General features: G+C 45.6%; 1 protein-coding gene across 6 annotated transcripts in view; it reads left to right on the forward strand.

Annotated features, from left to right (window-relative positions):
• The window catches only part of CACNA1E (calcium voltage-gated channel subunit alpha1 E), a 455,081-nt gene that overhangs the window by 311,358 nt on the left and 128,064 nt on the right, over window positions 1-15,659 (forward strand). For all 6 annotated transcript variants that reach the window (XM_088801607.1, XM_088801608.1, XM_088801612.1 and 3 more), the window contains one exon: window positions 5,382-5,485. In XM_088801607.1, coding sequence (XP_088657733.1) covers window positions 5,382-5,485 — 104 coding nt within the window. The remainder of the gene's footprint in view (window positions 1-5,381; window positions 5,486-15,659) is intronic.

The raw sequence follows: 15,659 nt of genomic DNA on the forward strand, positions 1-15,659 counted from the left end.
TGGGGTTCTTTTCTCTGAAAGCTTCAGCAGATCCTTTCCTGACCACCTGGACATGGTCAGACACCCCTGCCCATCAGCACACTCACCGCAGTTTAGCTGTACACATATCTGTGTGCCTGTTTATTTAATGTAGGTCTTCCATTATCCTGTGTCACAAGGGCCACAACCTGAGGCTGTTTTGCTCCGTATTTATCCCCAGCGCCTAGAAAGGATCTGCCACACAGTCATTCTGTGGTTCTCAGATTTGTCAAACGTCCTGTGGCTGCAGCTCTGAGGCGTGGACTCCAGGTCCCTTGGAGCGGGGCAGGAGCCATCATACTTGGTGCTGGAATGCAGTGGGGGCTACGGGGAAGCAAGCCGGGTGGTTAAGTGCCAGATGCCCAGGCGTGTTGCCCTTGGGGAAGGTGTTAGGCAGTTGAATCGGTCTTCCACTGCTGTCCCTTTCCTTCTCCACTCTTGCCTTCTCTGGGTGTTCTTTCCCTGGGTCAGCAGAGGCCTTGCATAAATGGTTCTGCTGAGCTGGACGGCCTGGCCGTTTCAGCAGTCGAGGGTAGCTGCTCCAACCATCCCTGGACCTGAGATGGGTTGGTAATTCCAAAGATCTCTCTTTGAGATTGAGCCGTGAGGCCAGCGGTCCTCAGCTAGAAGCGGTTTTTGCCCCCGCCCCGCCGCCCCAAGATATCAGACAATTCTGGAGACACTTTTGGTTGTCACACAGGGGGCAGGGGTGTTGCCGCTGGCATCTAGTGGGTAGAAGCCAGGGATTCTGCTGATGTCCCCCACAGGACAGACCCCCACAACGAAGAATTATGCAGCCCGTGATGCCCCTGGTGCCCTGGCTGAGACACCCTGCTCTAAGGCAGCCCAGGGCTTGCCAGCAGGCGCTGCCTCCGGCCTTGGAAGCAGGTGTGGTCCAGAAATCCTTTTTTTCCCTCCGGAAAGTACCTTGGAGTCAGTATCCTAGTTCTAGTCCCAAGTAGCGCAGCCTCGCTATGCTGTCATGTGTTGTTCAGCCTCCCGGTCAGAGCTGCTCTGAAAGGCAGGTACATACTAGAGGCCCTTCTGCGTGCTTGTCATGGAGCCCTGTGGGACCTTCCTAGAGACCGCTTTCCAAAGATGGGCCCTAGCCCTACCTATACAGCCTCAGGCCAGGAGAACCATGGGACTCTTTCTTGCTATCTCCATCCCTATCTTTCTCTTCAATCCTACACCCCCACCTTCCACCAGCCCCCCCAACCCCCCGAGGTTAATGTGATAATTGCCATGCGTGCCTGTTTACGCAGGGAGTGGGTGCACTCACCTCCCATCAGGCAGGTTCCCGAAGAAACACCTTCCCACTGTATCAGGACTGGTAGCCGCTAAGCACGCCTGTGCAGGTGGGCTGCCACCCCCGACTGCTTTCTCTGTCTGTCATCACCCCATTGTGTGCACTTGTGTGTCACTCAGGGAACCAGCAGGTGAGAAAGATGGAGAGCAGCCTGCCTGCCGGTCTAGGGGCTGGGCTGCACTGTGTGGGAGGAGAGCAGCACCGGAGATTCAGAGGGCATTGCCCCCAGAGAAGTGCACTCTTCTGTAACGCCGGGCACAGGGTAGGTGTTCAGTGCATGGTGTGGAAGGAAGAGGCTGGCACCCTGTGTAGCCTTCTCTGCAGGGAGGGGTCTGGTTTACACTTAGCTGCTCCGTAGTGGAGGTCTGGGCAGGAAAGATGTCACAGCGGGACCCTCCTGGGACCAGAATCCAGTGGAACACGCTTGGAACGCTGTGCGTCTCCTTCCCCAGGGTGTTGCTCAGGGACCTTAGCATGGCTGTCCCCTGGTTCTGAAGGGAGAGTGGCTAGGGAAAATAAAGTGCCTGGTCAGAGTCACAGAAGCAGAGGGGGGTTGGTGGAGCAAGAGGGAGAGGGAGAAATTCCTCTCACAGAGGCAGCCCTCCTCTCTCTCACCTCCTGCTGTAACAGACACATGCACACGCCCCGAGAGAGAACACAGTTGCAACTCAGGTTGAACCGGACACTTTTTGCTCGGTGTTCCGGATTCTCACCTTACGTCGTGGTTCCAGGGCATTTGCTGCCTTGGGAGTTGGCGGATCGCTTTCTTCTTTGTTAATATCAGGAGACAGTTTATTGTCTCTCCTACACTGGACAATTTTAAGGTTTTAATAGTGATGAATCAGGAGGAGATGGAAGCTGTAATTAGCATCAGAAAGAGCCTTGCCCTGTCGGAGGAGGGAACTGGGGAGTCTTCTGTTTGCCCACTTCCCGCTGAGGCCTGGTGGCCTGCTCCTGCTGCAGGAGCCATTGATCCATTGACAGGCACGTGAGGTGAGGGTGAGGCCCCCTGGGGAGGAAGGATGGGAGGGGAGGAACTGAGAGGAAACCTGAGGAGGAGAAAGGTGTAGAGAGGGTGCGGCAAGTCTATTAAAAGGTGTGTGAATAATCTTGGGAGCTGTCACGCTGCTTTCTCCGGAAGAAACTTTTAAGCTGTCAGTCATCTTTGCCAGCCCCCTAGGGCACAGTGCCACCTGTGCTGGGTCCTCCTAGATTTTCTTTTTCTCTTTCTCTTCCCTTCTTCCTCGTTTGTTCATCCAGCAGGCCCTAATGCTGCAGTGGGTGACATTTATTTTTTAAGCAATTCGGATAGAGCTTCATATATTGCGAGGAGAATAACAATGATTTGGGGGGGTTATGTTTGAAACATAAGAATCATCTTATTCCAGTTGTGGTTGTTTATTGATTAATTGAGCAGCTATTTGTGCCAAACCCTTTGTTGGGTGCCAGGTACAGAAATGAGCAGGTAAGGGTTAGCTTTAATGTAGGTAGGTTAAATGCAAATGCAAACCGGTCTCCCAAAATACTGAGTAAAAAGACACTGTTCATCGTTGGTAGTTTATAGAAGAATTGGAAAGTACATTCCAGACTCTGGGCCAGTGAGAGGAATCCTTTCATCCCTGCATTTCACAGGCTATATTTCCCGATCGGTGACTGCATTTTCTTTGTGAAAGGGGTTTCATAGTCAAGGAAATGTATAAAATGATAGAATAAACAAAATCAATGTCCCTTTATCCTGGGTCGTCTCATGGGCGAGGGGGTAGTATAGTTTGCTGTGTTTCTCGAGTTTCTTTGGTAACAGAAGCCCACTTTCCACAGCACACAGGAACCTCTTACAGTTCTCTCGCAATAAGAACACAATTTGGGGAATGCGCTTTATAGCGTCTCCGACAAATAGGCCCCCAACTGAAACTGCTTTAATCCTCCTCAAACTGTAGCTCAGTCAGTCCTTGACCCAAGGACACCTGAAAGGTCACAATTTCATCGTTGCCACTGCAGACGCTAATGTTTATTGGTATCTGAGCCCTGACCTGGGTGCTGGGAGCAGACCCAGTCCTTGCTGACAAAGCACACTGGTGGAGCCGAGGGGGACTGGCTAAGCCATAGAGTGAATGAAACTTGTGGATCTGGACCACCACTGGTGAAAGAGCTGAGCTAACAAGTCTTCACAAAATGTTGCATTTGTCATCATGAATAAAGGCAGAGCTGGCTATCCAAGGATCAGTCAGTCAGTCCATCCTTCAGCTCCTGGGACGACCCAGGTCTCAACTCTCTCAGAAAAAGCATTTTCTATGTCCATTAAAACCCCTTGCATCCCTTGGCATCTAGTTCTTCTGCATATTTGAATGGGGCCGTTTTCTGTGAAGGTCTGGTCCACATCTTCCTTGCTTGCATTGAACGGACCAGTGTGGTTGACCCAAAGAGTTAGATCTTACACAGTGAGATTGGCAGGTCCCTGCCTTTGTCCCATCCAGTGCAGAAGGTGTTTGTTTTCAATTTTTATTCTGCTTTATTAGCAACCATATCTCTCTGAACAGTATAGGGCAAGACAAAAGACACACATTTGCTGAAAGAGGTTGCCTGAAAAGCTCTTTTTCATGGGAAAGAAACTGCTGTGCAGTGATATAATCTATGGACTAACCTGTTTGAATGGGAAGCAGAAAGAAGTGAGGTAATTGGGGGGAAAAAGATAGAATGTCATAGAAATCCACAGGAAGCATGAGGGCAATGAATCAAAATATATTTGCAAAATTCGGTAGTGAGATGGAGAGGAGGGAAATCTCAGGGACAGGACACACTTCGCCAAAGAAATTCTCATTTCAGTTCTTCATTTTACTAATTTAGATGTGACTTTTTGGATATAGCACTTGACTTTGATGGTCTTGTTTCTCCAGTGAATTGGGGATGATATCTTTCCAGAAATTGATTTCTTTCTTTTTTTTTTTTAAATTACAGTTTATTGGGGTGACTTAGTTACATAGGTTTCAGGTGTACAAGTCACTTACATGTGGGATATAAAACTGAAAACAACACAGGATCAAGACAAGCAAATAAAGAAAAACGCGTAGACAGAAATTGAATTTCAATCGAGTATTCCAGTTTGGATGTGGTGAGGGAAGGGGGAAGATTTCAAAGCCCTGCATATGTAACGTGCAATTCAAGGAGACTATTTGGAAAGATTTGGGGTTAATGTTATGGGGAGGGACAGTCAAGATGAAGCTTAGTTGAGAGGCTCAGATGTTAGGACTTTTCAAAAGCTTCCATACTTGCATTTCAAGGTCCTGATAAGACATCCTGCCAAGAGTCACACGTATGGTATAATTCTCCCTCAACCCCCACCATTCAAGGACCTTATATCTAACGTGTGGTATAAGAATCTGTAATATATCCACTTGTGCACTTTTCAGGTTGCTGTGTGTTAGCATTAGAGAGAGAGCAAGGGGTCATTCTTCAAGTCTAGATTTAGTCCTTGTTCTGTCCAGAGCCTTGTGGGGGCCAGGCCTGGACCAACGCTATACGATGTGACTATGATGGAAGAAAGCCAGCCAGAGCCCAGAGAGCCAGAGGTCAGGTCAAGGACTGAGCCAGATGTGGGTGATGCTAATGTCTCCCAAGCAACCCTGTCTAGGCCTTTGCCAGCATCTGTGGAATAGAATGATGGACGGAACTTCCCTTCTGTCTTTTTGAGAATTTCTCCAATGTGGAGTGTCAACGCTTAGAACTGCCATCACCCAAAGAGTAAAACCAGTGGGTTTTGCATGGTCTTGGAAAAATATTTGACTCCTCGGGGTTCAGTTCTCTCATCTGTTAAGTGAGGGTGTTTGCTATTTCCAGCTTAGGGTGTTCCGTGAGGCTGATGCAATGGATGTCCTTCACCATGTACGACACGAGCTAACCCATAGTCCCAGCAGGGTGGGAGCGGAGCCAAGGCAATGTTTTTAACTGTATTGTACTGTGCTTATTACATTATCGTGTGTGAAGCTGCAGGAATGGAGGCCGTCACCTGGCAGATGGTTTTGCTGAAGTATTAAGGAGCCGTTTTTCTTTCTTTCAGACCAACGATGCCTTAGGAGCCACGTGGAACTGGCTGTACTTCATCCCGCTCATCATCATCGGCTCCTTCTTTGTTCTCAACCTGGTCCTGGGCGTGCTTTCCGGGTAAGCCCCTCGCCGCTCTTCCTCTTCCCCTCTTTTCAACTGGGAACTGATGCCCCTGACTCACGGCAGCTTCACCCATTGAAGATTCACTAGAAAACCTTTCCTGAGCAGCCACGACATGCCGAGTGCTGTCCTAGATGCTGGGAAAGTAGTAGTGAAGCGTCGTTCTGCTCATCTGTATTATTCTTGGGAATTAAAAACTCCTTAGATCGGGTACAACGTTGAGCACAGTATCTACTGAGAGTGCATGTATCCATCCGTTCTTTCATTTGGTCACTCAACAGTCATAGACCTTTTGTGTCAAACTCTGCTGGTTGTTAGGGACATACAGTTGAATAAGATACAGGTTTTTAACCTCAAAAGATTCCGACTCTATCATGTATTGGACATCAGAGCCCCTATTTGCAGCTTGGGGCTTGGATGAGTGTATATCAGTCAGCAAGTAGTCAAAGTCCAGAGCCATGCTAAGCATTTCAAGGAGCACGTGGAATAGTAGGCCCGGTTCCTGCCTTTCAGAAGCTCACTGTTGGAGGAGAGGGCAGCACACACACTAGAACCAGGGAGTAGGAGTTCTTTTACTGACTAATATAAGACACACATAACTTGTTTGGGGGAAAGTACAAGTCTCTGTCGTCTGAAGTTATCAGAGATGGTTCCATGAAGGATTGGGATTTCGCGTGGGAAACACGAATAAAAATAAAATGTGTGTTCCCGAGCAGGGGCTCACTGCCTGATGCACTTAGAAGCCAGTACTATGGCACCAGCTTTCGAGAAAAGAAAAAGGCTCTTTATTGTGAGGTCGACCCACAAGGCGACAGGAGGCAAGGCTTGAATCTGTCTCCCTGATCCAGGGTTCAGGATACAATTTAAAGGGTGTCAGCATTGGATCTTCCTGGACAGCGGACCCTTCCCTTCTGAAGGGGTCCCGTGTTCAGGATCCCTTCACGTCCCCGTCCTTTACTTCTGTGGCGGGAGAACTTAAGGGTTCACAAGTGTTATTCTTAAGTGGTGTAACCAAGGCTTAAACTTTGCTTCCAGGTCTGGTTAGAAACAGGATAGGACCAGTTTGAGCTGGTGCTGCTGTTGCGTATGTAATAAGATAAAATAGGAAATGTGGGAGTAAACATTCCCAGGAAGGGGAGTGTTACACCATCACCAAAGAGGAAGAAGTGGGACTTGTCATGGAGCGTGAAGCGATTGTACTGCAACCAAGCTTAATCAGCGTGGACATTTCACTTTGGGAAATTAAAGGTATAGAACAGGAGGGATAAAACAGGGATAGGTTTTAGAGAGTCTTACATTTTTTCTAAGCAAAAGTGTACTAAATTCCTTTTCTGAGTAGCATAAGTTCTTCAAGTGAAAAATTTATAAGGTGATACTACTGTTTATACATGGCAGATTGAACCAAGTTGGACATCTCTTGTAACTACTAACAGGAAATAAATTTTAAGAAGGGCACAGTGACAAAAAGGACAAAAGAGGAAGTGGCAACAGATGAGAGAGGTCAACAGAATTTTTGAAGCTAGAGAGTAACTGGTACCTGATCTAGTGATGGGAGAGCTGAGGTTTACTTGCCTAGGGTAAGGAATGCCCACAGAAAAGCAAAACGATTGCCCGAAAGAGCCCTAGAAAGGCTCAGGGACTAGAGGCACCAGGTATGTCTGAGAGTTGGGGACTGGGTGATGCTAAAAACAAGATAATTGGTCAAAAGTCCTTGTAAGGAACACTTCGAAGCCCTCTCCCCAGTCCCTTAGACAGTCCTTACAGGTATCTGCCACACCCAGCCTCTACCCCAGCCAAAGTTAGAAGTCTTACTCTCTCTAGGGGTTCAATCAGAGAAGCTGGGAATGGTAACATCAGGTGCTTCTGAGAGTAGGGTTGATATGTTGTGGTAAGAACAGGGTTCCATGAAAATCCACAAACAGTTTCAGTACTCCACCTCTACTGCATGATTCTCAAACGGTAGCCATCTGACAGGACCTCATAGCATCTGTGGGGAAATGATCCATCTTAAGAGAAAAGATCTGTGTATACTGATATTTGAGGGTGACCAGAGAAATGGTTCCCACCTATCACCTTCAGTGAGACTCAAGATATTAGGTTCCTTCCTATGGGTGCTGCAACAAATTACCACAAACCCTGGCTTAAAACTGTGAGAGAGATTGTTTCTCACAGTTCTGGAGGCTAGAGGTCCAAAATTGAGCAGGGCTATACTCCCTCCAAGGGCTGTAGGGGAGAATTTGTTTTCTTCCATTTTAGCCTCTGGCAGCTCCAGGCAGTCCTTGGCTTGTGGCTGTGTCACTCCAATCTCTGCCTCCGTGATCACATTGCCTCCTTCTTTTCTGTCTAGAATCCCCCACTACCTCTTTCTTAGGAGAACACTTGTCATTAGATTTAAGGTTACCTGGATAATCCAGGTTGACCTCTTCATCTCAAGATTTTTAACTTAATTACGTCTGCAAAGGCCTTTTTTTCCAAATAAGGTAACATTTACAGGTTCCAGGAATTAGGGTATTCCAGGAATTAGGATACCTTTTTTGGGGGGAGGAGGACATTTTAACTACGTACACAGAGTTTCCCATAAGCCTTTTGTGCCTCTCTCTTAAATATGAACACACAGCTTGAGGTCATCATCATTTGAAGAAAATGTCCACCACAAAAGACAAAAACAAAATAATAAATAGAAAAAAGGAACTTGAGGGAATAGGAACAATGCAGGGAGCAGAAGATAACTTTTAAAACACGTAATTGATATCAGCAGAGATAGAAAAGAAGTAATTTTATTCACAAAGTAACAGATTGCTTATTAAAAAAACATTTAGCAGTTAAGAAGAGTTGTTGGAAATGGGTGTAAAATGATTATTATAAAATTTATGTTAATGCAAAACGAATTAATGAAAAGATGTAATAAAAATAAAAAGATAGTAAATAATTGGAATATAAAATTGAACGAAACCACCTAAAAAGTAGGACAAAAGTGAGAAAATCAGAGAATATGTCCAACATTCAATTAATAGGGGTTTCACAAAGAGAGCAGGGAAATGGAAAGGAAGAAATTAGCAAAGAAAAATACTTAAAACATTCCCAGCATCAGTAAACTCACATTTCCAGATTAAAAGATGGGTTGAGACATGTACAAGGATATTCCTTCGAGCATTGTTTTTTGGCATAAACCTGGATATCCATACCTGGGAGAGTAGGTAGGAAAACTGTTGGATGCATACCTTGACATACTATTTAGGACTTAGGAGCAACAAATACCAGGTATACATGGCAACAGGGAGTATCTTAAAAACATAGAATTTAGTAAAAACAAGAAGAAAACCGTGTGACATACTACTATTTACGTAAATTAGAAGACATGCACATATAATACAATTCATAAAGAAGCATTCAAATAAAAGTAAACATTGAATATATTGTAATGGTCGTTTGTGTGGCAGGGAGATTAGAGGTGGATATGGAGATGAAAGGGAACAAATGAATTTAATTAATAAATAATGAAAATGCCCACTGAGCGCTCAGCACAACTAATGAAAAGAGACTGCTCTAAGATAAATCATCGTGAAATTTCAGAGCATCTGGGTAAAGAGAATATTCTAAAATTTTCTGTTGGTCGGGAGGTTTAGAATATTCTAAAATCTTCTGGTGGTTGAGAATATCCTAAAATCTTTTTTACCTACAAGAATTAGGAATTAGGATGGCTTTGGGCTTCTCAAAGACAATGAAAGTTAGAAACCAGTAGAGAAGTCCCTAAAATTTTCTGAAGGAAAAAAAATTGTCCAGGAAGAATTCTGTACCTTGCTAAAATAGCTTGCGTGAGGATGGGGTAGAAATATTTTCAGACACTCTTTCTGTAGAAGATACTGGATAATGTGAATCACTAAAAATAAGGAAGTAATTGAAGAAAGAGAAGGATATGGTTCTCATGAAACAAAGGATGTAATAGAGGAGAGAGGCAAAGGGGATTCCCAGAAAGATGATGAGGGAAGTCTGGGATGACAGCCTAGAGAGCAGCACGTTCAAATTTGAGTAGGATAACAGAGAGCTCTAATGATATCTTTAAGAAAAAAATGAAATTAATATATTCCCTTATATGTATTCATAAGAGAAGGGTTTAATGGTTTTGTGAAAACCATATATATGAATATATGTGTGTTTATATATAGATGCATCATAATTTGAATTAGATACATATATATATATAAACTATGTATGAATATATAAATGTATGTATTTGTATACACATACACACCCTGATCTAAGCAATTCTACAAAATACAAAAGTGTTACCACTAAAGGAATATAAGTATAGTAAGTCCTCTGTGTAGCTCAGCTGTCAACCAAATGTACAGTGTTAACACTGGATTTTGAGATGCCCCTTATCGTGCTATAATTGCCTTGAGAGGATGGGGGAGGATACGTGTGGGGAGGGAAAGGGAATGTCAGAGACTAAAATCTTAGGTTCCACAATAAGAAAGTCCTTAAGCAATCTCTAAAATTGAAAGATAAAGAAGTAGCAGTTGTATAAGTATAATATTTAGAAAATTGGAAATGAATACCAGAAGAAACAGGTAAAAGAATTATAAGTGGTTGCCTCTGGGGAGTGAGATTCAGAGATGGGGAACGGGTGAGGCAGTGAGCTGCTATTTTTTTCATTATAAGTCTTTTTAAAAATATTTGAATTTAAAACTTAACATGCATTACTTTAAGAAAACTAGAAATTAAATTTCAAAGTAAAAAATTGCATAAACAAAAAAGTGTAGGTCAAACGTAGTCGATAATTTTGTCTCTATATGGTGCCAGGTGGGTACTAGACTTGGCACGATCAGTTTGTATGTATTTATAAATGTCTAATCACTGTGTGGTACACCTGCAACTAATATAGTATTGTGATGTATGCGAACTATAATTGGAAAAAAAATTTAAATAGTGTAGGACAGGTGGAATAGATAAGACCATTCATCTAGCACCTGTGGGAAAGGACTGGCTTTGGGAGAGGCCAGATTCAGTAGGATTAAGGAGGAAACAACCACAGCCATTCACCTATGTGGTGACTTATGAAATGGTTGTGAAGGAAAAACAGGAGACAGTGCGAAGGACTTTTTAATAGCGTGTATCTTGAGAGAGTCGAAAGGCAGTATGGGATTTCTTACATATTGACTCATTCACTGAGCATTTATTGACACCCTTCAGTCCCAAGCACTGCGCTAGAGAATTCTCTCCACATAGCCTGTACCTACAACTCCAGTGTTCTTCCTTGTGACTGCCTGTGGGAGGGGCCTGGCCACAGACTCCTTTCTTCTCCTATTTTGACTGAGGGGATAATCTTTTGTTTGCGTAATCTTATCTGATGTTCTTTATCTTTACTCATTTACTCCTAAGTGTGTCCATGTTTCAATTTAGAAAATTCAAGTCAGAGTCGTACTATTTGAAGAGCGAGGAAAGTAGATGCTGTGCTAACAAGTCCCCGGTATTCCCGAGAAGGCTCCAACGTGGGTTCAAGGTGTACGTTACCGGAGCTAGAAGTGGGGTAGTTACTTGTGTCTGACCATATCCACTCTGATGGTATCTCTGGTTTGAAATTGTACCCTTGAATTCTGCTCCGTCCTTCTCCAGATGAGAAAGCATGGCACCTTGGGAGAAGCGTGCTCCTTGGCATCTGACAGTCGTGGGTGAGAGCCTAACCCTGCCCCTTATTAGCATTGCACGTTTGGACAAGTTGCTCTGAGCCTGCTTCCTCTCTATGAAATGGGCAGAGGCCTAGCCCAGGGTCTGGCATGGAGGAGCCAGTAGCTCTTATACCCTTTGATAATGCTGATGCTCGTTTTCTCCACCAGGGTTAGGTCTGAGTGGCTGTCATCTGAGTAGCCGCCTGTGATGTTTGGTTCGAACCAGTCGTGAGGCCATCAGCTCCTCTTTGACTGGGAGATGGCCTCCTCAGGTTGGGAGATGAAACAGAACTTGCGATGGCATATGCCTCCTTAGCACTTCTGGAGAAGCTAGGAAGTGACATCAGCAGCTGGCAACAGCTGGTGTGAATGAATTCTGACATTTAAAGGAGTGTTAACAATAGGGGCCTTCCAGGCTGGGACTGAAGTATTTCAGTCCCAGTTTCTTTGTCACGGTCTGATGTGCAACACGTATGGGGAGGGGTTTCACTGGTGTCTGCAGAGGGTTCTGCAGCTGCTCATTCTGTGCACAGGGGTGGGAGGGGCCTGGGCGCTCTCTTCCGCCTGGCCTGGCACTCAGAGGGTTCTGGAGAGCATGTGGATTTCCTCCTTGGAGTGAGGGTCTGCTTGGGGGTTGCACTCAAAAGTCAGGGAAAAGGGCTCTGAAGGTTTTCTCTCCAGAGGATATGTTCCCAGTGAGCCTCAGGCTCAGTCTGAATGTTATGTACCAAGGCTTTCCTAAAGCAGAGAGAGAAGGCAGTGGAAAGAGGCACCGCTGTGTGGGGCAAGTGATGAGAAGAGTCCAGGTGAGAGGGGCCGGGCAGCCTACCCTGGCACTCATGGCCCACGGGATACCAAGTGTGGAAATGGCAGAGGCACCCATCCCGGGGCCCGAGCATTGGCAGAAGGAGGGCTGTGAGGTGTATTTGTCGGCTTCAGTGTGTTTAAAGAGGAAGTGTGGATACAAGCAGTGTAGCATTTTTACTTGTCTCAGAGGAAATGGGATTTGATGAAAACCATCAGCTCAGGCTTGAAGAGAAGCAGAGCTTCCTGTCTCCATGGAAACAAACCATGGCTGCACAAGCACATCCGGAAGTGCGTCAAGGGCTACAGGGCAGAAGGCTCACACAGACAGAAAATGACCCTGAGCTCCCCCACTACCTCTACCCACTGCTCCCAGGGCTTCTGGAATGAGGGAGGTAAGCTTGGGGAGCACTTGTACTGTCCCCAAGCAGGGCCAGGGCCAGCCAGGCCAGGGACTACTTATAGAAGCACACAGGAGCAGTGGGAAGCCTCATGTATGTTAAGCATGTCATAGTTTTCAAAGCACCTTTGCTTCCTTGATCTTATTTGCTTCTTGTAACAACTCTGTGCAGTAGGTAGACTCTGTCTTTATTTACACATGGGAAGAGATTTACAGGTGCTAATCTCCAAGTAGTTACTGGCAGAGGCAGGGCCAAAGGTCAGGGTTTCCTACTTTCTGGTGAGGTACTTATTGTAATATACGAGGTGGCCTCCATCCAAGGATACTGGCACTGAAGGTGACACAACTGGAGAAAGTCTGCCAAGAGTTAACCTGGAATATCACCTTGACAATACGGATTTGGGTGTGAGTTTTAATCTGTACACATATGGGTGTTATTCACACACACGGGTGTTCATGTGAACAACGTGACCTGGTACATACAGGTAGTAGATGCCAAGATCCACTGTCCAGGTCCTCTTGCCTAAGGACTAATGGTCAGTGGTAAACTGTTCATATTAAAAAGGGGATTCTTCTGGTTGCATCTCTTGAATGAGTGGAGTGTGTCCTAGAAAAAGCAGGACAGTAGTATGTCTTGCCACCAACTCAGTGTCTGGGTGGGTTTGACAATTCAGTGCAATTCAGCAAACGTTTATTGAGTGTGTACTATTCGCAAGACACTTTGCTAGACTCTGAGATTACAGAGATGAATAAATGAAAGAGATTGTAGATTGATTAAGGAAATCATTCAAGATACATGTAATAGAGTCTAAGTTCAAGTAGATCTAGCATTCTGGCTCTATCAGAAGCTATTTAATATTCATATATGTCACATTTCTTTAAGATTCATAAATGTCACGTATTTTGGGCACCTACTATCTTACAAGGCATAGCGCAGGATACAGAGATGAACAGGACCTAGGTTCTGTCCATGAGGAAGAGACTAACAAGTTTCCCTTCGATGTTCAACCTTGGATCGCCTACATCACCCGCCATTGCTTCCCTCTGGATATTAGAGGTAGCACTGGAGTATTCCCAGGCCTGACTTTAGTCAGAAAAAGCTGGTGGTCTTAAGAAGGAAATGATTCACGCCCCGCTCAGTGATCCAGATGAGCTCTCTGAGGGGTTGATGGATATTAGTTTGACACGTGTCTGATCTTCCTAAAGGGGCTGATATCAAAGGGGGCTGGCTAAGATAAGTGTGTGGGTGAACCACACAGTAATTGGCCAGGATTTGGACACTGGACTCAACTGGTAGCAATCTCATCATCCACTCAGCTGACAATTACTGAGCTCTTGCTGTGTGTCACCTGCTGCTAGGGGCTGCTACCCTCAAGGAGCTTGTAGTCTGGGTCAGAGACAGCACAGGGTGGACATGGAAAATAGAAGGGGGCACGGATCGGGCAGGGCCAACTCAAGAAGGGGACATTGATGCGTACCTTTGAAGAATGAGGCATGGCTAGCCAGAGGAAGGGAGGAGGGCATTCCAGCAGGTTGGTGGTCATGAAGGCATAAAAGGCCATGCTGATTGACTTGAGTGAAACACATTGTTCCGGGGAGGGGAGGAGATAAAACCAGGCACAAAGGCTCATCACAAAGGGTTCATCTATAGACTAAACTAATGAGTTTACACCTAATCCAGAAGCTCGTGGGAGGCTCTCAAGGTTTCAGCATGGAAGATGACCAGTTTGCATCAGAAGATGGTCACCCTGGAGAAGGCGTATAGAGAAGCAAGACTGGAGGCAAGGAGACACGTGAGGAGCAATAGTGACGGAGAGATGCAGTGAGGCCTGAAGGAGGACAGTGGGGAGGTGGCGGGTGGGAAGGGCCGCATCCGGGAGGTGTTGGTGGGATTGGGTCGGCATGACGTGGTGACTGTGTAGGTGTGTCTGAGTGTGTACTAGGGGTGGAAATAAGATGGAAGGCTCTTGGACTGCTTCTAGGTTTCTGACTTGAGCCACCAGGTGGCTGGTGAAGAATACAACAAGGGTTTTGAGGGAACAAGTGTAGGATTTGGACCTATTAAGTTTGAGAAAGCAAAACAACACACCTTATGCCATTTGGCTAGTTCATAGCTAATGCAGGGCTGGTTTTTAGGTTGATCTTTTTTAAGCTATAATTTGTTGAGACTGAGCTATGCACGAAACACACTGTTTCGTTGAATCCTCAAAATGACCACACAAGGCGTTACTATCTTCTGTAAATAGGGTCACTGTGACAGGGAGGTTTGGCAATTTGCCTAAGCCCACACAGCTACCGAGCAGCAGTTTCAAGTGTGCCAGTGCCAAACACCTATGCGCTTGAACACGTCCTCCAGAGTTTAAATGTCCTTTTTGGAGGGAAATGATCTGGCGTCTAGTACGGCAGAACCTGATGTTCCTGAAGGGGCCCTCGGAGGCAGCCAAGACACACTGAGCTTTCCAGTCCTGCCGGCAGAGATCTCATGTTCCACACGGTGTGATGACCAGAGTGGAGTGGATCTAGTTCCTACCTGATAGAGGGACACTTTCCCGGATGTGTTGTGTGACCAGGTGGCAGTCACATATAAAGTTATGAGAGTTTGTTGAAAGACTGCATTTCCCCAAGACACTGCTTTGTGCATCAGTTGTCAAAGTTGTGTCTTCAAGTGGGATAAAAGTTAATGTGAGATAGAAGGAACTGTAAGTGCCGTGTACTCCAGGCCCCCACGTTACCGTTGACGAAACCTGGATAGAGAGTGAGGTGCCTTCCTGAGGTTACACACAGCTATTTAGTGGCACATGTCAACCTAGGTCCTCTGGCTTCCTGTCCAGAGTGCTTTCTTCTGCACTCCGGAAGTCATCGACGAGTAAAATATCGACTCTGTAAACATATCAGCTCTGTAAACAGTATACATCTGGGTTAGAATGCTGTTTCTATCACTTGCCATCTGTATGACCTTAGGCAAATCATTTCCCATTTCTGTACCCTCAGTGACCCAATTGCAAACGAGGATACTAGTATTCACTGTGTAGGATTGTTGGGGAAACTAAATCAGATCCTGCATGTTAAGTACCTGGGAGACAGGACATACTTAGTGTGAGTCGGTAGTGGCACATTTCCTCTCTCCAGGACCACTTTTAAACCTCGGTTGGTGGGGCTAGGAAAGAACCATTCCTTTTACCTACCAAGTACCCCCATTGAGTAATTAGCATATGCTCAGGTGTTTTCAGATACCACTGGTAGTACTGACCATCGATGGCCCCCTAAAGGGAGCAGTAACAATGGACCACTGGATTGC

This window comes from Rhinolophus sinicus, chromosome 11, assembly GCF_057876585.1.
Source record: "Rhinolophus sinicus isolate RSI-liver-muscle chromosome 11, RSI-T2T, whole genome shotgun sequence".
In the NCBI taxonomy this organism is placed as follows: domain Eukaryota; kingdom Metazoa; phylum Chordata; class Mammalia; order Chiroptera; family Rhinolophidae; genus Rhinolophus; species Rhinolophus sinicus.